This window comes from Pseudophryne corroboree, chromosome 6, assembly GCF_028390025.1.
Source record: "Pseudophryne corroboree isolate aPseCor3 chromosome 6, aPseCor3.hap2, whole genome shotgun sequence".
NCBI classification, from domain to species: Eukaryota; Metazoa; Chordata; class Amphibia; order Anura; family Myobatrachidae; genus Pseudophryne; species Pseudophryne corroboree.
Genome location: NC_086449.1, coordinates 505,270,753 through 505,296,737, shown reverse-complemented (window position 1 = coordinate 505,296,737; position 25,985 = coordinate 505,270,753). Strand labels below are relative to the sequence as shown.

Here is a 25,985-nt window from a genome sequence, read left to right as displayed (position 1 = left end):
TTACAATGTAGGGTAAAGAAAGTGTATGATTGCGCTTACACTGTACAAGGATGTGACAATCTGGGTATGAAGCTCTCATGGATTTCAAATGAAGAAAAACAATGAACCAGAGGGGAAACCCTTAAATAATAAAAGAAAAGAACACAATAGTGCAAGTATGCCAATATAAAGTGCAGTTCCCTTTAATGGTCTGTATATCAAACTCACAAACGTAGGTTTTTTCAAAGCATGTCAGAATGTGATGATTCACAGTTGTGGACAATAGTTGTGGACAATAGAAATAAAAAGGGCCTGTAATAAAATGCTGGTAGATGGAGTCTATACTTATCAAGAGATAAGTCTCATGGAGGTCCCACAGAGTTCCGGATGCTCAAGGGGGATATAGCCACGGCTGCTTAATGCATTTCGAACCAAACGCTTCTGAGGAAGAACCCGTTGGTTCAAAATGCATTAAGCAGCCGTGGCTATATCTGGACATACTGGACCTGGAGCTTCTCTGAGAACCCCCTTGAGCATCCGGAACTCTGTGGGACCTCCATGAGACTTATCTCTTGATAAGTATAGACTCCATCTACCAGCATTTTATTACAAGCCCTTTTTATTTCTATGTTTGTGAGTGCATTTTGGTGCTAATTAAAATTGCTTATTTGCACATAAGGTTTTTGCACTATTGCACTTTTTATTATCTTCTAGTATTTCCCATCCTATCACAAGGAAGAAGTACGACTTTCATCTATTGTCCACAACTGTGAATCATCACATTCTGACATGCTTTGAAAAAACCTACGTTTGTGAGTTTGATATACAGACCATTAAAGGGAACTGCACTTTATATTGGCATACTTGCACTATTGTGTTCTTTTCTTTTATTATTTAAGGGTTTCCCCTCTGGTTCATTGTTTTTCTTCATTTGAAATCCATGAGAGCTTCATACCCAGATTGTCACATCCTTGTACAGTGTAAGCGCAATCATACACTTTCTTTACCCTACAGGCCTCATATCTTCATCAAGATCAGGCCATTCAGGTTCAGTCAGACAATGTCACGTCCGTAATGTACATAAACCGACAGGGCGGAACGAAAAGCAGAGCAGCAATGTCAGAAGTATCAAGAATTCTCCTCTGGGCAGAAAAACACGCTGTGGTGTTGTCGGCGGTCTTCATTCCGGGAGTAGACAACTGGGAAGCAGACTTCCTCAGCAGACACAACGTGCACCCGGGGGAGTGGAGCCTTCACACGGAGGTGTTCAGGTGCTTAACACGTCGATGGAGATGTCCACATATCGACATGATGGCCTCTCGTCTCAACAAGAAGCTATTGTTCCAGGTCGAGAGACCCACAGGCAGTGGCAGTGGACGCTCTGACGACTCCATGGGTCTATGAGATGGTGTATGTGTTCACTCCACTTCCGCTAATCCCAAGAATTCTGAAAAGAATAAAAAGGGAAAAAGTTCAAGCAAACCTCATTGCTCCGGACTGGTCAAGAAGGGCCTGGTATGCAGACCTCCTGGAGATGCTCCTGGAAGATCCGTGGCCTCTACCTCTTCACAAGGATCTTCTGCAACAGTGCCCATTCATCTATCAAGACTTAACATGGCTACGTTTGATGGCATGGAAGTTGAACGGCTGATTCTAGCCAGGAGAGGCAGGAAGGGGGTAACATCTAAACATTACCACCATATTTGGAAGAAATACTTCTCTTGGTATGAGAGCAGAAAATATTCTGCTGTGGAATTTCACCTGGGACGTTTCCTGCTTTTTCTGTAGTTGGGTGTGGATGTGGGCCTACGTCTGGGCTCCATAAAAGTTCAGATTTCTGCCTTGTCCATTTTCTTTCAGAAACAATTGGCTTCTCTCCCTGAGGTGCAGACGTTCTTGAAAGGGGTTCTGCACATCCAGCCTCCCTTTATGCCTCCCCTGGCACCTTGGGATCTCAATTTGGTGCTGCAGTTCCTCCAATCGGACTGGTTTGAACTAGAGATGAGCGGGTTCGGTTTCTTTGAATCCGAACCCGCACGAACTTCACTTTTTTTTCCACGGGTCCGAGCGACTCGGATCTTCCCGCCTTGCTCGGTTAACCCGAGCGCGCCCGAACGTCATCATGACGCTGTCGGATTCTCGCGAGGCTCGGATTCTATCGCGAGACTCGGATTCTATATAAGGAGCCGCGCGTCGCCGCCATTTTCACTCGTGCATTGAGATTGATAGGGAGAGGACGTGTCTGGCGTCCTCTCCATTAGAATAGAGATAGATAGATTAGATAGAGAGAGATTGTGCAGAGTCGCAGACAGAGTTAGTTTACCACAGTCAGTGACCAGTGCAGTTGCTAGTTAACTTTTATTTAATATAATATATCCGTTCACTTCTCTCTGCTATATCCGTTCTCTGCCTGAAAAAAAAAACGATACACAGCACAGTCAGTCACACAGTGTGACTCAGTCTGTGTGCACTCAGCTCAGCCCAGTGTGCTGCACAGTCATCAATGTATAAATTAAAAGCTTATAATTAATTGTGGGGGAGACTGGGGAGCACTGCAGGTTGTTAGCAGGAGCCAGGAGTACAATTATATTAATTAACAGTGCACACTTTTGCTGCAGGAGTGGTGACCAGTGCCTGACCACCAGTATAGTATTGTTGTATACTACTAATATCTCTTTAAATATCAACCAGTCTATATTAGCAGCAGACACAGTACAGTGCGGTAGTTCACGGCTGTGGCTACCTCTGTGTCGGCACACGGCAGGCAGTCCGTCCGACCAGAATTGTATTATTTATTATTATATACCTACCACCTAACCGTGGTTTTTTTTTCATTCTTTATACCGTCATAGTGTCATCCTAATTGTTACGAGTATACTACTATCTCTTTATCAACCAGTGTACAGTGCGGTAGTTCACGGCTGTGGCTACCTCTGTGTCGGCACACGGCAGGCAGTCCGTCCGACCAGAATTGTATTATTTATTATTATATACCTACCACCTAACCGTGGTTTTTTTTTCATTCTTTATACCGTCATAGTGTCATCCTAATTGTTACGAGTATACTACTATCTCTTTATCAACCAGTGTACAGTGCGGTAGTTCACGGCTGTGGCTACCTCTGTGTCGGCACACGGCAGGCAGTCCGTCCGACCAGAATTGTATTATTTATTATTATATACCTACCACCTAACCGTGGTTTTTTTTTCATTCTTTATACCGTCATAGTGTCATCCTAATTGTTACGAGTATACTACTATCTCTTTATCAACCAGTGTACAGTGCGGTAGTTCACGGCTGTGGCTACCTCTGTGTCGGCACACGGCAGGCAGTCCGTCCGACCAGAATTGTATTATTTATTATTATATACCTACCACCTAACCGTGGTTTTTTTTTCATTCTTTATACCGTCATAGTGTCATCCTAATTGTTACGAGTATACTACTATCTCTTTATCAACCAGTGTACAGTGCGGTAGTTCACGGCTGTGGCTACCTCTGTGTCGGCACACGGCAGGCAGTCCGTCCGACCAGAATTGTATTATTTATTATTATATACCTACCACCTAACCGTGGTTTTTTTTTCATTCTTTATACCGTCATAGTGTCATCCTAATTGTTACGAGTATACTACTATCTCTTTATCAACCAGTGTACAGTGCGGTAGTTCACGGCTGTGGCTACCTCTGTGTCGGCACACGGCAGGCAGTCCGTCCGACCAGAATTGTATTATTTATTATTATATACCTACCACCTAACCGTGGTTTTTTTTTCATTCTTTATACCGTCATAGTGTCATCCTAATTGTTACGAGTATACTACTATCTCTTTATCAACCAGTGTACAGTGCGGTAGTTCACGGCTGTGGCTACCTCTGTGTCGGCAGTCGGCAGGCAGTCCGTCCATCCATAATTGTATTATTATTATAATATATACCACCTAACTGTGGTTTTTTTTGCATTCTTTATACCGTCGTCATAGTGTCATACTAGTTGTTACGAGTATACTACTATCTCTTTATCAACCAGTGTACAGTGCGGTAGTTCACGGCTGTGGCTACCTCTGTGTCGGCAGTCGGCAGGCAGTCCGTCCATCCATAATTGTATTATTATTATAATATATACCACCTAACCGTGGTTTTTTTTTCATTCTTTATACCGTCGTCATAGTGTCATACTAGTTGTTACGAGTATACTACTATCTCTTTATCAACCAGTGTACAGTGCGGTAGTTCACGGCTGTGGCTACCTCTGTGTCGGCAGTCGGCAGGCAGTCCGTCCATCCATAATTGTATTATTATTATAATATATACCACCTAACCGTGGTTTTTTTTTCATTCTTTATACCGTCGTCATAGTGTCATACTAGTTGTTACGAGTATACTACTATCTCTTTATCAACCAGTGTACAGTGCGGTAGTTCACGGCTGTGGCTACCTCTGTGTCGGCAGTCGGCAGGCAGTCCGTCCATCCATAATTGTATTATTATTATAATATATACCACCTAACCGTGGTTTTTTTTTCATTCTTTATACCGTCGTCATAGTGTCATACTAGTTGTTACGAGTATACTACTATCTCTTTATCAACCAGTGTACAGTGCGGTAGTTCACGGCTGTGGCTACCTCTGTGTCGGCAGTCGGCAGGCAGTCCGTCCATCCATAATTGTATTATTATTATAATATATACCACCTAACCGTGGTTTTTTTTTCATTCTTTATACCGTCGTCATAGTGTCATACTAGTTGTTACGAGTATACTACTATCTCTTTATCAACCAGTGTACAGTGCGGTAGTTCACGGCTGTGGCTACCTCTGTGTCGGCAGTCGGCAGGCAGTCCGTCCATCCATAATTGTATTATTATTATAATATATACCACCTAACCGTGGTTTTTTTTATACCACCTAACCGTGGCAGTCCGTCCATAATTGTATACTAGTATCCAATCCATCCATCTCCATTGTTTACCTGAGGTGCCTTTTAGTTCTGCCTATAAAATATGGAGAACAAAAAAGTTGAGGTTCCAAAATTAGGGAAAGATCAAGATCCACTTCCACCTCGTGCTGAAGCTGCTGCCACTAGTCATGGCCGAGACGATGAAATGCCAGCAACGTCGTCTGCCAAGGCCGATGCCCAATGTCATAGTACAGAGCATGTCAAATCCAAAACACCAAATATCAGAAAAAAAAGGACTCCAAAACCTAAAATAAAATTGTCGGAGGAGAAGCGTAAACTTGCCAATATGCCATTTACCACACGGAGTGGCAAGGAACGGCTGAGGCCCTGGCCTATGTTCATGGCTAGTGGTTCAGCTTCACATGAGGATGGAAGCACTCAGCCTCTCGCTAGAAAACTGAAAAGACTCAAGCTGGCAAAAGCACCGCAAAGAACTGTGCGTTCTTTGAAATCCCAAATCCACAAGGAGAGTCCAATTGTGTCGTTTGCGATGCCTGACCTTCCCAACACTGGACGTGAAGAGCATGCGCCTTCCACTATTTGCATGCCCCCTGCAAGTGCTGGAAGGAGCACCCGCAGTCCAGTTCCTGATAGTCAGATTGAAGATGTCAGTGTTGAAGTACACCAGGATGAGGAGGATATGGGTGTTGCTGGCGCTGGGGAGGAAATTGACCAGGAGGATTCTGATGGTGAGGTGGTTTGTTTAAGTCAGGCACCCGGGGAGACACCTGTTGTCCGTGGGAGGAATATGGCCGTTGACATGCCAGGTGAAAATACCAAAAAAATCAGCTCTTCGGTGTGGAGGTATTTCACCAGAAATGCGGACAACAGGTGTCAAGCCGTGTGTTCCCTTTGTCAAGCTGTAATAAGTAGGGGTAAGGACGTTAACCACCTCGGAACATCCTCCCTTATACGTCACCTGCAGCGCATTCATAATAAGTCAGTGACAAGTTCAAAAACTTTGGGTGACAGCGGAAGCAGTCCACTGACCAGTAAATCCCTTCCTCTTGTAACCAAGCTCACGCAAACCACCCCACCAACTCCCTCAGTGTCAATTTCCTCCTTCCCCAGGAATGCCAATAGTCCTGCAGGCCATGTCACTGGCAAGTCTGACGAGTCCTCTCCTGCCTGGGATTCCTCCGATGCATCCTTGCGTGTAACGCCTACTGCTGCTGGCGCTGCTGTTGTTGCCGCTGGGAGTCGATGGTCATCCCAGAGGGGAAGTCGTAAGCCCACTTGTACTACTTCCAGTAAGCAATTGACTGTTCAACAGTCCTTTGCGAGGAAGATGAAATATCACAGCAGTCATCCTACTGCAAAGCGGATAACTGAGTCCTTGACAACTATGTTGGTGTTAGACGTGCGTCCGGTATCCGCCGTTAGTTCACAGGGAACTAGACAATTTATTGAGGCAGTGTGCCCCCGTTACCAAATACCATCTAGGTTCCACTTCTCTAGGCAGGCGATACCGAGAATGTACACGGACGTCAGAAAAAGACTCACCAGTCTCCTAAAAAATGCAGTTGTACCCAATGTCCACTTAACCACGGACATGTGGACAAGTGGAGCAGGGCAGGGTCAGGACTATATGACTGTGACAGCCCACTGGGTAGATGTATGGACTCCCGCCGCAAGAACAGCAGCGGCGGCACCAGTAGCAGCATCTCGCAAACGCCAACTCTTTCCTAGGCAGGCTACGCTTTGTATCACCGCTTTCCAGAATACGCACACAGCTGAAAACCTCTTACGGCAACTGAGGAAGATCATCGCGGAATGGCTTACCCCAATTGGACTCTCCTGTGGATTTGTGGCATCGGACAACGCCAGCAATATTGTGTGTGCATTAAATATGGGCAAATTCCAGCACGTCCCATGTTTTGCACATACCTTGAATTTGGTGGTGCAGAATTTTTTAAAAAACGACAGGGGCGTGCAAGAGATGCTGTCGGTGGCCAGAAAAATTGCGGGACACTTTCGGCGTACAGGCACCACGTACAGAAGACTGGAGCACCACCAAAAACTACTGAACCTGCCCTGCCATCATCTGAAGCAAGAAGTGGTAACGAGGTGGAATTCAACCCTCTATATGCTTCAGAGGTTGGAGGAGCAGCAAAAGGCCATTCAAGCCTATACAATTGAGCACGATATAGGAGATGGAATGCACCTGTCTCAAGTGCAGTGGAGAATGATTTCAACGTTGTGCAAGGTTCTGATGCCCTTTGAACTTGCCACACGTGAAGTCAGTTCAGACACTGCCAGCCTGAGTCAGGTCATTCCCCTCATCAGGCTTTTGCAGAAGAAGCTGGAGGCATTGAAGAAGGAGCTAACACGGAGCGATTCCGCTAGGCATGTGGGACTTGTGGATGCAGCCCTTAATTCGCTTAACAAGGATTCACGGGTGGTCAATCTGTTGAAATCAGAGCACTACATTTTGGCCACCGTGCTCGATCCTAGATTTAAAGCCTACCTTGGATCTCTCTTTCCGGCAGACACAGGTCTGCTGGGGTTGAAAGACCTGCTGGTGACAAAATTGTCAAGTCAAGCGGAACGCGACCTGTCAACATCTCCTCCTTCACATTCTCCCGCAACTGGGGGTGCGAGGAAAAGGCTCAGAATTCCGAGCCCACCCGCTGGCGGTGATGCAGGGCAGTCTGGAGCGACTGCTGATGCTGACATCTGGTCCGGACTGAAGGACCTGACAACGATTACGGACATGTCGTCTACTGTCACTGCATATGATTCTCTCAACATTGATAGAATGGTGGAGGATTATATGAGTGACCGCATCCAAGTAGGCACGTCACACAGTCCGTACTTATACTGGCAGGAAAAAGAGGCAATTTGGAGGCCCTTGCACAAACTGGCTTTATTCTACCTAAGTTGCCCTCCCACAAGTGTGTACTCCGAAAGAGTGTTTAGTGCCGCCGCTCACCTTGTCAGCAATCGGCGTACGAGGTTACATCCAGAAAATGTGGAGAAGATGATGTTCATTAAAATGAATTATAATCAATTCCTCCGCGGAGACATTGACCAGCAGCAATTGCCTCCACAAAGTACACAGGGAGCTGAGATGGTGGATTCCAGTGGGGACGAATTGATAATCTGTGAGGAGGGGGATGTACACGGTGATATATCGGAGGGTGAAGATGAGGTGGACATCTTGCCTCTGTAGAGCCAGTTTGTGCAAGGAGAGATTAATTGCTTCTTTTTTGGGGGGGGTCCAAACCAACCCGTCATATCAGTCACAGTCGTGTGGCAGACCCTGTCACTGAAATGATGGGTTGGTTAAAGTGTGCATGTCCTGTTTTGTTTATACAACATAAGGGTGGGTGGGAGGGCCCAAGGATAATTCCATCTTGCACCTCTTTTTTCTTTTCTTTTTCTTTGCATCATGTGCTGATTGGGGAGGGTTTTTTGGAAGGGACATCCTGCGTGACACTGCAGTGCCACTCCTAGATGGGCCCGGTGTTTGTGTCGGCCACTAGGGTCGCTAATCTTACTCACACAGCTACCTCATTGCGCCTCTTTTTTTCTTTGCGTCATGTGCTGTTTGGGGAGGGTTTTTTGGAAGGGACATCCTGCGTGACACTGCAGTGCCACTCCTAGATGTGCCCGGTGTTTGTGTCGGCCACTAGGGTCGCTAATCTTACTCACACAGTCAGCTACCTCATTGCGCCTCTTTTTTTCTTTGCGTCATGTGCTGTTTGGGGAGGGTTTTTTGGAAGGGCCATCCTGCGTGACACTGCAGTGCCACTCCTAGATGGGCCCGGTGTTTGTGTCGGCCACTAGGGTCGCTTATCTTACTCACACAGCGACCTCGGTGCAAATTTTAGGACTAAAAATAATATTGTGAGGTGTGATGTGTTCAGAATAGGCTGAAAATGAGTGTAAATTATGTTTTTTGAGGTTAATAATACTTTGGGATCAAAATTACCCCCAAATTCTATGATTTAAGCTGTTTTTTAGGGTTTTTTTAAAAAAACACCCGAATCCAAAACACACCCGAATCCGACAAAAAAAATTCGGTGAGGTTTTGCCAAAACGCGGTCGAACCCAAAACACGGCCGCGGAACCGAACCCAAAACCAAAACACAAAACCCGAAAAATTTCCGGCGCTCATCTCTAGTTTGAACCATTACAGGAGTTAGAAGTAAAATATCTTACGTGGAAGACCGTCACACTGTTAGCCTTGGCTTCAGCAACACGTGTGTCGGAGCTGGGGGCGTTGTCTCACAAGAGCCCCTATTTAATTTTCCATGAGAACAGAGCTGAACTCAGGACTCGTCAGCAATTTCTTCTCAAGGTGGTGTCTGAGTTTCACATCAACCAAACCAGGGCCGGCTCCAGGCATGTTCGACTAGAGCGGCCGCGCGGGGCGCCACTCTTACAGGGCGCCGCACGCTGCGGCCGCCATTTTCCTGCCTGGAGCCAGCCTCTGTGTGTCCGACTCCGACTCCCGGCCGCTTGTGTGCGCGCTATGCAGCGCGCTGTGCGGCGCCGGCGTCTGACGTTGGACGCCGGCGCCGCGCAGCGTGCATAGCACGCACACAGTTTTGTTCCTCCGTCCGCGGCCCGCCCACAGCAGTATTCCCGGCTCCCAGCAGCACCGCAGTGTCAGTGACAGACAGGTAAGTTAAAATCTGTCTGGCACTGTGTGGGGCCGTTTATTTTTCTGGCACTGTGGGGGCATTATTTTTCTGGCACTGTGGGGGCATATCTGCACTGTGGGGGCATTATTTTTCTGGCACTGTGGGGGCATTGTTTTTCTGGCACTGTGGGGGCATATCTGCACTGTGGGGGCATTATTTTTCTGGCACTGTGGGGGCATTTCTGCACTGTGGGGGCATTATTTTTCTGGCACTGTGGGGGCATATCTGCACTGTGGGGGCATTATGTTTCTGGCACTGTGGGGGCATTATTTTTCTGGCACTGTGGGGGCATATCTGCACTGTGGGGGCATTATTTTTCTGGCACTGTGGGGGCATTATTTTTCTGGCACTGTGGGGGCATATCTGCACTGTGGGCATTATTTTTCTGGCACTGTGGGGGCATATCTGCACTGTGGGGGCATTATTTTTCTGGCACTGTGGGGGCATATCTGCACTGTGGGGGCATTATTTTTCTGGCACTGTGGGGGCATATCTGCACTGTGGGGGCATTATTTTTCTGGCACTGTGGGGGCATTATTTTTCTGGCACTGTGGGGGCATATCTGCACTGTGGGCATTGTTTTTCTGGCACTGTGGGGGCATATCTGCACTGTGGGGGCATTATTTTCTGGCACTGTGGGGGCATATCTGCACTGTGGGGGCATTTATGTTTCTGGCACTGGGGGCATTTATGTATCTGGCACTGTGGGGGCATATCTGCACTGTGGGGGCTTTTATGTTTTGTGGCACGGCGGGCATTTATTTATCTGGCACTGTGGGGGCATTTATGTTTTGTGGCACTGGGGGCATTTATGTATCTGGCACTTATGTATCTGGCACTGTGGGGTCATTGATGCATCTGGCACTGTGGGGGCACTTATGTATCTGGCATTGTGTGGTCATTTATGTATCTGGCATTGTGGGGGCATTTATGTATCTGGCACTGGGGGCATATCTGCACTGTGTGGCCATTTATGTATCTGGCACTGCTGGGGGGCATGTCACGTGTAGCTGGCACTGCTGGGGGGTATGTCACGTGTAGCTGGCATTGCTGGGGGGCATGTCACGTGTAGCTGGCACTGCTGGGGGGCATATCATGTAGTGTATCTACTAGGCGTCTGTGGCTAGGCAATGTGTCTATCGTGCGCTGCCTGGCGCAAAATGTCTATCGTGCGCTGCCTGGCGCAAAGTGTCTATCGTGCTCTGCCTGGCGCAAAGTGTCTATCGTGCTCTGCCTGGCGCAAAGTGTATAGGAGGTGCTACCTGGTGCAATGTGTATTAGCTGCACTACTATGTGGTGTAATGCGAATTGCCACTACTCTGTGGTCATGCACTTTCCCCACGAAGCAACGGCCCTAAATTTTTGCTGCGCGCCTTCGGCGCGCACTGTCCCTGCTTCAGCATGTGGGTGGAGGAGCACCAAGCATTACAGTATGTACATCATTTTGCCCTCCTTACTTAAAAATGTGCCCTCCTTGTGATCAGCACCCTGCCCTAAAACGTGAACACTATCATGTGTAGCTGGCACTGCTGGGGGTCTATTGTGTGTAGCTGGCACTGTTGAGGGGCATGTCATGTGTAGCTGGCACTGCTGCGGGGCATGTCATGTGTAGCTGGCACTGCTGCGGGGCATGTCATGTGTAGCTGGCACTGCTGCGGGGCATGTCATGTGTTGCTGGCACTGCTGCGGGGCATGTCATGTGTAGCTGGCACTACACTGGAGACATTGTGTGTAAGGAACACTACTGTGGCTGTTCTGCATAAGGCTGCTAATTGTGTGCATAGAGGGGGTGTGAAAAAATATATTTATTTATAGTTTAATAATATGAAGTTACGAGGCCACACCCACTTCCCCAGGAGGCCACGCCCACTTTTCCCAAAGCGCGCGCCTTCGGCGCGCGCATAGGGGTTGGGGGGCGCTTTTACATTTTCTCGCACAGGGTGCTAGTAGGCCTGGAGCCGGCCCTGAACCAAACCATTATGGTTCCGGTTGTTACCGACACCTCTGTTACTCCATAGTCTTTGGATGTTGTGAGGGCTTTGAAGGTGTATGTAAAGAGGACAGCTCGTCACAGGAAATCGGACTCACTGTTTGTTCTTTACGATCCCAATAAGATTGGGTCTCTTGATTCAAAGCAGTCAATTGCACGCTGGATCAGGCCCACTATCCAGCTTGCTTAATCCACGGCAGGATTGCCGATTCCTAAATCTGTACAGGCCCACTTGACTAGGTCAGTGGGTTCTTCTTGGGCAGCTGCACGCGGTATCTCGGCCTTACAGCTCTACCGAGCAGCTACTTGGTCAGGTTCGAAAACGTTTGCACAGTTCTAGAAGTTCGACACTTTGGCCTCTGAGGACCTTCAGTTTGGTCAATCAGTTCTGCAGGAACCTCAGCACTCTCCCACCCAGTTTGTGAGCTTTGGTACTTCCCCATGGTACTAAATGGATCCCCAATATCCTCTAGGATGTAAGAGAAAATAGGATTTTAATTACCTACCGGTAAATCCTTTTCTCGTAGTCCGTAGAGGATACTGGGCGCCTTTCCGGTGCTTCGTTCGTCCTGCACTGTTACTTGGTTAAGTATTCTTGTTTGGTTCAGCTGTTGCTGTTCCTGTTCCAAGTTTGGTTAGCATGACTTTCCTCTTATTTGTGTGTGCTGGTTCGGAATCTCCCCACTATCCTTATCTATCCTACTCTCAAAGTATGTCCGTCTCCTCGGGCACAGTTTCCTAGACTGACTCTGGTGGGAGGGGCATAAAGGGAGGAGCCAGCCCACACTATCAAATTCTTAAAGTGCCCATGGCTCCTAGTGGATCTGTCTATATCCCATGGTACTAAATGGATCCCCAGTATCCTCTACGGACTACGAGAAAAGGATTTACTGGTAGGTACTTAAAATCCTATTTTTACACAAATGTTATGAACTAAGCACATTCTGCACAGTGGTACAGAGGATAGCTCCAGGCTTCACATTACCCCCGAGGGATCCTCTGGAGTTGGGACTCCTTTTTTGGGGGTCTTCAGTTTCTGTGGAACCCAATGATAGTTTTCATTTTCTGAAGAATCCCAGTGCTGGGATAAATAGCTGAGGGAGAGGGAGGTGAATGCTTTGGGAGGAGGTCCTTGTCAAGTGTGTCTCCTGGCTGTGACACTGAAACCCCTTACACACACACACACACACACACACACACACACACACACACACACACACACACACACACACACACACACACACACACACACACACACACACACACACACACACACACACACACACACACACACACACACACACACACACACACACTAGTAAGAGCCCATTGCTGGTCCTTGAAATTCTGGTGGTGATTTGCCGCAATGTGGTCTCCAAAGTCGGGTTTGACATGCAACTTCCATGCAAACTGGCCTTTAGTAAACTTGTGATTTGCAAAATTGCAGTATTATCGCAAAAGACCCCCTTATCATGTCGAAAGATTGAAAACATTTTAAAAATAATGGACTTGTTCTACATATCCATGTTTTATATGGATAATGTATATTGAGAGGCATTTTATATAATCTGTTTAAACTAATCAGTTAATTTTGTATTTTTAATCTTAACTGCTCCCACTGTAAATCTCTATAATAAACGATACCTGGGGACTTGAACTATCAGAATTTTTCTGTTTAATACAGGATTTGTAATATCAACAAAAATGGGGGATGTCCTATCATTGGGAAACTCTATGGGGGATATTCAATTGTCTGAAAAGTCAGTTGGGTGTCTGTTTTTTCCTATCTAATAGACAGGAAAAAACAGACACCCAACCGACTTTTCAAACATTTGAATTTTCCCCTATCTCTTTTAATAGTCAACTGAGGAAGAATTACTGTACTGCAGGGCTGGCCAAACCGGTCCTCGAGATCTACCAACAGTTCATGTTTTCCAGGCCTCCTGGATATCTGTAGAATGGTCAGTTAGGAATGAATGCAGCACATCTTAATTAGTAATGACTACACCTGTGCACCAGCTACGTGGTCTGGAAAATGTGAACTGTTGGTAGATCTCGAGGACTGGTTTGGCTAGCCCTGCTGCATACCTCCCAACATGACCCTCTCCAGGAGGGACAGAATGCTCTGCTTCTGGACTTCCCTCTTAATTTATGATTGCCATCACCTGTGCTGAAACACCTTTCTTATCCACTAACCTGTTCAAAACAGGTGCCGGCAATTATACATGAAGAGAAAAATCCAGAAGCAGAGCATTGTGTCCCTCCTGGAGAGGGTCATGTTGGGAGGTATGCTGCTGTACTGTATGTGCCGCTATTAAGTTACTATATCGCAGTGGTTCTCAAACTCGGTCCTCAGGACCTCACACAGTGCATGTTTTGCAGGTAACTCAGCAAGTGTACAGGTGTATTAATTACTCACTGACACATTTTAAAAGGTCCACAGGTGGAGCTAATTATTTCACTTGTGATTTTGTGAGGAGACCTGCAAAACATGCACTGTGTGGGGTCCTGGGGACAGAGTTTGAGAAGCTGTGCTATATCGCATGATGCATTCATATACAATTTAGAAATAAAGATGTGCCAAATTACAGAGCAAAATTGATTTCTGCTGCTTAAACAAAGCCATATGTTCTCTTAGTAACAAATTGCTCTGTATTATATAATTCTCGATTGTCATACGGATACAGGTTGAGTATCCCATATCCAAATATTCCGAAATACGTAATATTCCGAAATACGGACTTTTTTGAGTGAGAGTGAGATAGTGAAACCTTTGTTTTTTGATGGCTCAATGTACACAAACTTTGTTTAATACACAAAGTTATTAAAAATATTGTATTAACTGACCTTCGGGTTGTGTGTATAAGGTGTATATGAAACATAAATGAATTGTGTGAATGTTGACACACTTTGTTTAATGCACAAAGTTATAAAAAATATTGGCTAAAATTACCTTCAGGCTGTGTGTATAAGGTGTATATGTAACATAAATGCATTCTGTGCTTAGATTTAGGTCCCATCACCATGATATCTCATTATGGTATGCAATTATTCCAAAATACGGAAAAATCCCATATCCAAAATACCCCTGGTCCCAAGCATTTTGGATAAGGGAGACTCAACCTGTATACTAATTCTGAGTTTTTTCTAATCATGTCACATATTATAATGTATTTTATTTGCACTCTGAAATCTTTCTTGCAGTAAGCCCAACCAATCTATCCCAATTTACAATTCCTGGACCAAGCATGATGAGGTCCAATAGCATTCCAGCACAAGATGCTTCCTTTGAGTTATATGAAGACTCGCAGCTGGGAGGAAGTGCTAACTCATTAGAGGACAGGCCAAGAACAATTAGTCACTCAGGTTCCTTTAGAGACAGCATGGAAGAAGGTAATTCAATTACTTTATTAAATGAAGGAATTATTAATTACATTTCATATCATATCTAAATTTCCTTAAACACACAGTGACATGCTTGTATTTTCCTCAACAAATTGAGTTAAATAAAATAATGTAGAAATGGATTACAACAAAAAGGGTTTTTGCACAGGGAAAATAACTGAATAGAAGTGATAGCAAAATAGTTTTCTGTAAGGATTCAGGGTGTTATTCCGACCCATTCGCACACATCGGTTCATCGCTGCGGTGCGAACGGGTCAGAACTGCGCATGCACAGCGGCCGCATTGCGCACGTGCGTTGTTGCCCGGCGATGCAGCGCCCAGAATAAAGAAGAAAGTGATCGCTAGCGCGATCGCAAGAAGATTGACAGCGGGGAGGCGATCCGTCTAGTTGATTGCTTGAGCAGCAAAAAGTTGCTACAGTACGTGTGATCAACTCGGAATGACCCCTAGGGCTCCAGTACACACAGTGCATACATACAAACATCCTTTATTGCTGTAAATGTTCATTTTAGCCTTTTTTTATTGGAAAATACACCCATCAGTCATAAAATGAAACCTACTGACAGGAGAAGTAAATTACATGAATTACATTGTTACAATGGCACGTGTTAAGGGGAGTGATATATTAGGCATCAAGTGAACACTCAGTTCCTGAAGTTGATGTGTTGGAAGCAGAAAAAGTGCAAGGATCTGAGCGACTTTGACAAGGGCTAAATTGTGATGGCTAGACGACTGGGTCAAAACATCTACAGCCATGGCCAAACGTTTTGAGAATGACACAAGTATTGGTTTTCACAAAGTTTGCTTCTTCAGTGTTTTTAGACTTTTTTGTCATATGTTACTATGCTATACTGAAATATAATTACAAGCATTTTTATAAGTGTCAAAGGCTTTTATTGACAAATACATTAAGTTTATGCAGAGTCAATATTTGCAGTGTTTTTCAAGACCTATGCAATTCGTGCTGGCATGCTGTCTATCAACTTCTGGTCTACATACTGACTGATGGCCACCCATTCTTACCTAATCAATGCTTGGAGTTTGTCAGAGTTTGTGGGTTTTTGTTTGTCCACCCGCCTCTTGAAGATTGACCACAAGCAAGTTCTCAAGAGGAATAAAGTCTGGGGAGTTTCCTGGCCATGGACCCAAAATTTCAATGTTTTGTTTCCCGAACCACTTAGTTATCACTTTTGCCTTATGGCAAGGTGCTCCATCATGCTGGAAAATACATTGTTCGTCACCAAACTGTTCTTGGATGGTTGGGAGAAGTTGCTCTTGGAGGATGTTTTGGTACCATTCTTTATTCATGGCTGTGTTCTTAGGCAAAATTGTGAGTGAGCCCACTCCCTTGGCTGAGAAGCAACCCCACACAGGAATGGTCTCAGGATGCTTTACTGTTGGCATGACAAAGGACTGATTGTAGTGCTCTCCTTTCCTGCTCCAGACAAGTGTTTTTCCAGATGCTACAAACAATCAAGATGGGATTTCATCAGAGAAAATGGCTTTACACAGTCCTCAGAAGACCAATCCCTGTACCTTTTGCAGAATATCAGTCTGTCCCTGATGTTTTTCCTGGAGAGAAGTGGCTTCTTTGCTGCCCTTCTTGACACCAGGCCATCCTCCAAAAGTCTTCGCCTCACTGTTCATACAGATGCATTCACATCTGCCTGCTGCCATTCCTGAACAAGCTCTGCTCTGATGGTGCCCCAATCCCACAGCTGAATCAACTTTAGTAGACAGTCCTGGCACTTGCTGGACATTCTTGGGCGTCCTGAAGCCTTCATCACAACTATTGAACGTCTCTCCTTGAAGTTCTTGATGATCCGATAAATGGTTTATTTAGGTGTAATTTTACTTGCAGCAATATCCTTGCCTGTGAAGCCATTTTTGTGCAAAGCAATGATGATTGCACGTGTTTCTTTGCAGGTAACCATGGTTAACAGAGGAAGAACAATGATTTTAAGTACCACCCTCCTCTTAAAGCTTCCAGTCTGTTATTTAAACTTAATTGGCATGACAGAGTGATCTCCAGCCTTGTCCTCATCAACACTCACCTGTGTTAACGAGAGAATCATGATGTCAGCTGGTCCTTTTGTGCCAGGGCTGAAATTCAGTGGAACTGTTGTTTTTGGGATTAAGCAGGGCCAGATTAACAATGGGCCGGATGGAGGTGCAGCTCCAGGACCACAGTGAAAATAGGCCCACATTATCCCAGATCCACTGGAACTGAGAAAAAACCATTCTCGTTAAAGGCTGCCAATGACCATCTGAAGTCTGACAACACACACCTCCCTGCATGTCTGGTGGCATCGCGTTATCTGAGCCATAATAAAAAATGCAGCAGAGTGGAAGGCTTCACAGACCCTCCCTGTGATGCCTAGCATCTCCCCACCTCCTCCATCATGCTACTGTGCTCAGGCCAACTGAGGACAGAGATAGCAGAGAGGGAGTGCAATGTTTCCAAGAAGGTAGAGGGCTCTCGCCTTTATGTTGGCTCAAACCCAAAAAAGAGTTCTGCTGGACCAGCTGATGGGCATTGCCCAGGACAGTGAATGGTTGGGGCACACTCCCTGGTGTGTGGGGGATGGGGTGGTGCAGTACAGTTTGCTGCAGGGGAGCCCCAAAGAGTAATATCTGGTTAATCTGCAGATACATGTGGTGGCAGTTCTGGTTCCAGCTACTATGATGCAACATTAACATTGAACCCCTGGGAGTGTGCCATAAAATGATAATGATACTGGTGGTGTATGCTGCTGCTATACTGGCTTGGGATGTCTCACCGCCCACTAACATGCTGGGCATGCCCAAATGGTCAGATTACAGAGCAGCTGAGCTCCGTGGAGGCTGCTGGATCTCTCTTAATGAAAAGTAGCCATAGCAGATTTATTGGATCATTGCCTAAGAGAGCACCAGCAGCAACACTATGAGAGTTATCCTGGTGCCTCTATCAATGGCTAAGGTCAGAGTCCCATCCTCTTCTCCCCTTCATTATCTCCAATATCCCCTCTGCCTTAACACCACAAACCATCTCACCCCAATTCCTACCCATTAGGCACCTAAAAAACTGTTGATTTTCCCATCATGACTTGCTTTCCCAGCATACTGTAGTAAGGCCATTTCTTGCCCCTCTGTCATGTTGTACACCATTGTCATATCTAGCACTGTTGCCTGTCTTGCATACCTTGTCTCAGGTCTGCTCTCTTGCCTGTCTGCCCACTCAGCATCTGCCCCATATATATCTTTATCTTGACTTGCCTCATATATTCCCCTTACAGTTTACCCATGTACTGCCTAATATCTGCCCCATTTATTGCCCCATTTGTCTTCTGGGGTTTTACATCATTTGCGACTAGTGCCCCCCACCCTAATTCTCTCTGACACTGGTCACATCACCTGGCAGCACGCTATAGGCCCTTAATAAATTTCAGCTCCAGAGCCATGTAGACCTTAATCTGGCACTGGGATCAAGTTCATTGTCATGGCAAAGAAGGACTTTGCAATTCATCTGATCATTCTTCATGACATTCTGGAGTATGTGCAAATTGCCATCATAAAAACTTTGTGAAAATTAGTATTTGTGTCATTCTCACAACTTTTGGCCATGGTTGTACAAAACAGCAGGTCCTGTGGGACTAACCATTATGCAGTGGTTAGTATCTATGATAAATTGTCCAAGAAAGAACAGCCAGTGAACTGGTGACAGGTTCATGGGCACCCAAGGCTCATTGATGCAAGTAGGGAGAGAAGGCTAGCCCATCTGCTCTGATCCAACAGAAGAACTAATGTAACACAAATTGCTGAACAAGTTAATGTTGGCCATGATAGAAAGGTGTCAGAACACATAGGGCCTAATTCAGACCTGATCGCTAGGCTGCGTTTTCGTACAGCGGGCGATCAGATCTAAACTGCGCATGTGTATGCACCGCACTGTGCAGGCGTGTCACACGGGTACAAAGCGTATCGCCACTCAGCGATGGGTTTGTGCAATGAATCCATTCTATGGCGTTCGCAAGGAGATTGACAGGAAGAAGCCGTTTGTGGCTGTCAACTGACTGTTTTCTGGGAGGGGTTGGAAAAACATAGGCATGTCCATGCGTTTGCAGGAAGGGTTCCTGACGTCAATTCCAGTCCCGGACAGACTGAAGTGTTCACAGTTGCTGAGTAAGTCCTGGGCTACTCAGAGACTGCACAAGATCTATTTGTACAGCTCTGCTACACATGCGTTCGCACACTTGCAAAGCATATTACACTCCTCTATGGGCGGTGACTATGCGAACGCAGGACTGCAAAAAAAAACTAGCGAGCGATCAGGTCTGAATTAGGCCCCTAGGGCATCACAGCTTGCTGCAATGCCCCAGCCCAGTCATAGTACCCATGCTGACCCCTATATCCAGTGTTGAAAGCCTACAAGAAAGATGGCTTGGTCTGATGAATCACATTTTCATTTACATCATGTGGACAGCCATTTTTGTGTGAATTATTTATCTGGGAAAGAGATGACACCAGGATGTACTATGGGAAGAGAGAAAGCCAGAAGAGGCAGTGTGATGCTCTCGACAATGTTCTGATAGTAAACTTTGGGTCCAGGCATTCATGTGGATGTTACTTTGATATGTACCACCTACCAGAACATTGTTGCAGACCAAGTACACCCCTTCATGTCTTGGTTCTAGATACTGTCTTGGTTCTAGATACTGCAGGACACCTTCAGAGGTCTTATGAAGTCCATGCCTCGACAGGTCATAGCTGTTCTGATGGCACGTGGGGGACCTAACAATTATAGGCAGGTGGCTTTAATGTTATGGCTGATGAATATATATTGCTGTAATACTAGAGATCCAGTTACGAGGGATTGTACTATATATATATATATATATATATATATATATATATATACACATACTGTATATAATGCCACTCATTTTCATGTGTCTGTAGCAGAGGCATGACAGAGTGAAATTGTACTTACATTTCTGTTAAGTCAGGCATGTCCAAACTGCGGCCCTCCAGCTGTTGAGAAACTACACATCCCAGCATGCCCTGACACAGCTTTACCATTCACTGATAGCAAAACTGTGTTAGGGCATGCTGGGATATGTAGTTTCACAATAGCTGGAGGGCTGCAGTTTGGACATGCCTGTGTTAAGTAGATATGAATGAAAACAGATACTGACAGTCTTGCACTAGGGTGGTGTGATGAACAGGGCTTATCACATGGCCATTTCCTGCATTTGAGGGAGAGCAATGATAGGGATGGGGCCTGGACCATCGCTGGTAACAGAATAGGATGATGTATTGAAGTTAAACTGATACAAAGGTAATACGTTGAATGATATTATTACTAAAATAATGTGATGGGCAAGATTATGGCTCTCATAAAGTCTAAGAATGTTACAATTTCTATTACAACTTTACAACTCTAAAAAAGATTGTTTATAGGATATGTGTCCGTTTTAAAAGAATTGATTTCACTTGAGAGCAGACTTGTGGAAGTAGAGTGTGTAAGGTAATGTGATGAAGTGTGTAAGGGATGTGGTGTAGATTGTAGGGAATGTGGTGGAGTGTGTAGGGAATGTGATGGTGCCTGTAAGGGATGTGGTGTAGATTGTAGGGAATGTGGTAGAGTGTGTAGGGAATGTGATGGTGCCTATAAGGGATGTGATGAAGTGTGTAAGGGATGTGGTGTAGATTGTATGGAATGTGGTGGAGTGTGTAGGGAATGTGATGGTGCCTATAAGGCAGGGCTGGCCAAACCGGTCCTCGAGATCTACCAACAGTTCACATTTTCCAGACCACCTATCTGGTGCACAGGTGTAGTCATTACTAATTAAGATGTGCTGCATTCATTCCTAACTGACAATTCTACAGATCTCCAGGAGGCCTGGAAAACATGAACTGTTGGTAGCTCTCGAGGACCGGTTTGGCCAGCCCTGCTATAAGGGATGTGTTGAAGTGTGTAAGGCAGTGTTTCCCAACCGCGGTCCTCAAGGCACACTAACAGTCCTGGTTTTAGTGATATCCAGGCTTGGACACAGGTGACTTAATTAGTACCTCGGTTATTTTGATTTAACCATCTGTGCTGAAGCCTGGATATCACTAAAACCTGCACTGTTGGTGTGCCTTGAGGACCGCTGTTGGGAATGCCTGGTGTAAGGGATGTGGTGTAGATTGTAGGGAATGTGGTGGAGTGTGTAGGGAATATGATGGTGTCTATAAGGGATGTGATGAAGTGTGTAAGGGATGTGGTGTAGATTGTAGGGAATGTGGTGGAGTGTGTAAGGAATGTGATGGTGCGTATAAGGGATGTGATGCAGTGTGTAAGGGATGTGGTGTAGATTAGTGGTTCTCAACTGCGGTCATCAAGTACCCCCAACAGTTCATGTTTTCCAGGTCTCCTCACAGGATTGCAAGTGAAATAATTTGCTCCACCTGTGGGTCTTTTAAAATGTGTCCGTGAGTAATGAATAAACCTGTTCAACTGCTAGGTGACCTGGAAAACATGAACTGTTGGGGGTACTTGAGGACCGAAGTTGAGAACCACTGGTGTAGATTGTAGGGAATGTGGTGGAGTGTGTAGGGAATGTGATGCTGTGTGTAGGGAATGTGATGCTGTGTGTAGGGAATGTGATGGTGTATGTAAGGGATGTGATGAAGTGAGTGAGGGATGTGGTGAAGTGTGTAAGGGATGTGGTGGAGTGTGTAGGGAATTGATGCAGTGTGTAGGGAATGTGATGCAGTGTGTAAGTGATGTGATGCAATATGTAAGGGATGTGATGAACAGTGGTGGATTTTCATACTTCACGACTGTCCCGTTTCCAGCGGACAGTCCCTCTATTCGGACACTGTCCTGCTGTCCCACCTGCAGGCAGCATTGTCCCGCAGGCGGGGGGAGCCTTTGATCACCAGCTGCTCTGCAAAGGAAAGCAGTGAGTGATTCTGAGGAGATGCCGTGTGCATACACACGGCATCTATTCAGTACGGGGAGGTGAGCAGGGGGCTGCCCAGCTGCTCGGGGAGTGCTGGGCATGCCCCCAAAATGCAGAAAAATGGGTCTGTGCCATGAGGCCACGCTCACTCAGCAGAGACAACGCCCCCCATCTGAGGCCACACCAATGTGTAGGGCAGTCGTGTAGCCAGCTTTTGACAGGAGAGGGAGCAAAGTTGAAAAAATAAGCACCCCAGACTCAAGTGTTTCAAATATAAAATATCAACATCTTAATAACTTATTTGCATCCAAATTACACTAATAAATCATACTTGCCTACCTGACCCTCTCCATGAGGGAGAAAATGCTCTGTTCCTGGACTTTCCTGGTAATGTATGATTGCCATCACCTGTGGTGAAACACCTTTCTTATCAATTAACTAGCTCACCACAGGTGATGGCAATCATACATTACCAGGAAAGTCCAGGAACAGAGCATTTTCTCCCTCATGGAGAGGGTCAGGTAAGCAAGTATGCAATAAATACCCCTAACATTACATTAATATCCCCCTCACATACAGCATACCCACCAACATGACCCGCCCCACTAGGTACAAAATGCTCTGTTTCTGGACTTCCCTCTTAATTTATTATTGCCATCACCTGTGAAGAAACAGCTTTCTTATCATTTAACTAGTTCAACGCAGGTGATGGAAATCATTAATTAAGAGGGAAGTCCAGAAACAGAGCATTTTGTACCTAGTGGGGTGGGTCATGTTGGAGGGTCTGATACAGTACATGCATACCTCCCAACATGACCCTCTCCAGGAGGGACAGAATGATCTGCTCCTGGACTTCCCTCTTAATGTATGATTGCCATCACCTGTGCTGATACACCTTTCTTATCCAGTAACCTGTTCAGCATAGATGATGGCAGTCATACATTAAGAGGGAAGGCCAGGAGCAGAGCATTTTGTCCCTCCTGGAGAGGGTCATGTTGGGAGGTATGGTACATGCACTAGAGCAGTGGTTCTCAAACTCGGTCCTCAGGACCCCACACGGTGCATGTTTTGCAGGTAACCCAGCAGGTGCACAGGTGTATTAATTACTCACTGATACATTTTAAAAGGTCCGCAGGTGGAGCTAATTATTTCACTTGTGATTCTGTGAGGAGACCTGCAAAACATGCACTATGTGGGGTCCTGAGGACCGAGTTTGAGAACCTGTGCACTAGAGAAACATTATAAAGCAACACAGACAGAACTCAGTAATTGCCATACTCATACAGGGATAATACATCCTCCATCTCTCATGTCTCTCTGTTTTCTGCTTCCTTTGTCTGTCGCCACACAATAGTGATTGCAGAGAAGATTGCAGGTGGCTTTATCTTCTGCAGATAAATACTGCAAAGTGGTGCCTGGGGCTGGGGCATTGTTCAGGTCAGGACCTCAGTTTTGCCACCTTTAGGATGGTGCTTCCAGATGGATGGTTCTCACTACATGGGAAGACTGTCCCTTTAGACAATTGGTCTCTACTTCCTTCCATTCCATCATAAGGATGGCTAGTCAAGAGCAACAAGCTATCAGATGACGCTATAGTGTGTGTGTGGTACCTGTGTACGTCAAAATAACACAATACTAACTTACTATCACTAGATGCTAACATTTTGAAATCGGGTTGCTGGGTTGATATATTCACACACGTTTGTCTGTTTAGAAAGTAGTCAGAAGATAAGTTTTGGTTTCTGGATGTTCGCTGCAGTGTCATTGCTACAAGTATTTTACATTTTTATTACATTTTATTTTAAATAAATATTTAATTCTTTTCTAGTACATGGATCCTCGTTATCCCTTGTTTCCAGTACATCATCTCTTTACTCCACTGTAAGTTGTACAGTAAATATGTTGGAACAAGTCAACAGATGGTTTGCTTTATTTATTATGTATGAAGTTCTATCATCAATGTACATATTGCATGCTGTGTTTCATCCTGTACTGGAACACAGAGAAAAACAGCATTCTGTGAAATTTGTTCAGTATATAAAGGGACAGCTCTGTTTATCAGGTGTCTTTTTCTATAGAGCAGTGGTTCCCAAACTCATCCCTAAGGACCCCCCAACAGTTCACATTCTCCAGGTCTCCTCACAGAATCACAAGTGTGGATCTTTTAAAATGTGTCAGTGAGTAATGAATACACCTGTGCACCTGCTATGTGACCTGGAAAACATGAACTGTTGGGGCTGAGTTTGTGAACCATTGCTATAAAGTGGAGACAACAAGGGAAGAGGTTATTATGACTTATGTAGAGAATAGAGAATACATGGTATATGGTGATCTATATATCTACTCGTACATAATCATAGTATACAGGGTGATTCGAAAGTCGCAGTACACCCTTTTCACACAAAAAGATAGTAAAACAGAACCTTGTCAGCGCTTATGTTATTTCTGGAGAAATCCTCACTCTTTGGCACGATATTGCTTCGCCTCAATTAAAAGGAAATGAGTATATATATATATATATATATATATATATATATATATAGTGAAGTACAGTTTTTAATAACACATATCACATACAAAATTAAAATGTTAAGGCATTTTCATAGTACTAAGAATCTAAGAAATAACATAAGCGCTGACAAGGTTCTCTTTCACTATCTTTTTGTGTGCACTGTTGTTGGTGAAGGTGTGAGGGAACCTTCGTGTGGAACGTAGAGCCTGGGTTGGCAGCTGTTTTGCGCACACCCGGTATTGTCTATTTAATACATATTTAGCTGTACACCCTTTTGTTTCAAAAACTGTGCAGGAAATGGGAAAACTGAATACTCTAGTAAGGTATGGGTGAGGTGGGCTATCTGTTATGGTATGTACCGAACATGGGCGCCATCTTGAATCTAAGTTAGTTTTTTCAAATAGAAAAGGGGTCGTGTAACATGTCAAACAACATCAGAATTACTGAAAGTTTATTGCTGCAAACAGATTTGAAATAGCAGTTACGGTTCAAAAGTTACAAAACTTCTTTTGTTGGAATTACAGGCTGACCTGTTCTCCATAAAGGACAGTCATTTAATGTGTTCAACATGTTGTTCCTCATGGTCAACACAAATTCGAAGGCGCTGGATCCAATCGTCATGCACTCGCAGAAGGATTCCGAAGAATTGCTGGCACACGCTACTTCAATGCGTTGCTGGAGATGATGTCTGTTTCTTATTTTCTCTGCATACACAAATTGCTTTAAATGACCCCACAGATAAAAGTCAAGTGGTGTGAGGTCAGGTGATCTGGGTGGCCAAAACCATTGTTGAGGTTGTCTCGTCAGTAGCACTTTTGGACGACCACTCCGTGACTTGTCAGCCACAATCCCAGTTTCTCAGAATTTGGAAATTAGGCACCTGACAGTGTTATGTAAAATTGGAGGTCTTTCTGGGTGCTGGTTGTTAAAATCTGCAGCTATGGCACGGAAATTTTGTTCTGCAGACATCAAAATGACCTCAATTCTCTTTTCTTTTGTCAAAGCCATCTTCAGTTACCTGCAACAAAAAAGTGTTGTAACTTTTTAACCATAACTGCTATTTCAAATCTGTTTGCAGCAATAAACTCAGAGGTTAAAGTGAGCCACTACAGGGCAGAACTGCGTTCCGCCAGTTCCACTTGGCGACGGAACAAAGTTCCACCTTCTCTGGCTCACCTAATCTAGGGAAATGCCGGGTGCCCACTAAGACTTCCCCCTCAGCGGCAGCTGGAGCTCACTCCTGAGCTCCGGCTTCCGGCTCAGGCAGTGTGCGGCGCTATGGGAGAGATGTCATGATGTCTCTCCCATAGTTGTGAGGAGCGGTCGCCAGACGGAGGCTGCGGTCCGGAAGCACGAGCGGGGCTGGTGAGTATTTTTTTTGTTTTTGTTTTCTTGTTTGTGTGTGTAAGCAGCGCTACTAGAGGTGGGAACTGGGGGCATATCTACTGGGAGGGGGGGTGGCAAACAAACTGCAGGCATAACTACTGGGGGCAAACCAGCTGGAGGCATAACTACGGGGGCATTGGGGGCAAACCTACTGGGGGCACAACAACTGGGGGTACACCAACT

At 45.4% G+C, this 25,985-nt stretch overlaps 1 protein-coding gene across 11 annotated transcripts in view; it reads left to right on the top strand.

Annotated features, from left to right (window-relative positions):
* Positions 1-25,985, top strand: part of NAV3 (neuron navigator 3) — a 1,127,960-nt gene that overhangs the window by 983,234 nt on the left and 118,741 nt on the right. For all 11 annotated transcript variants that reach the window (XM_063927407.1, XM_063927402.1, XM_063927399.1 and 8 more), the window contains 2 exons: positions 14,778-14,966; positions 23,733-23,785. In XM_063927407.1, coding sequence (XP_063783477.1) covers positions 14,778-14,966; positions 23,733-23,785 — 242 coding nt within the window. The remainder of the gene's footprint in view (positions 1-14,777; positions 14,967-23,732; positions 23,786-25,985) is intronic.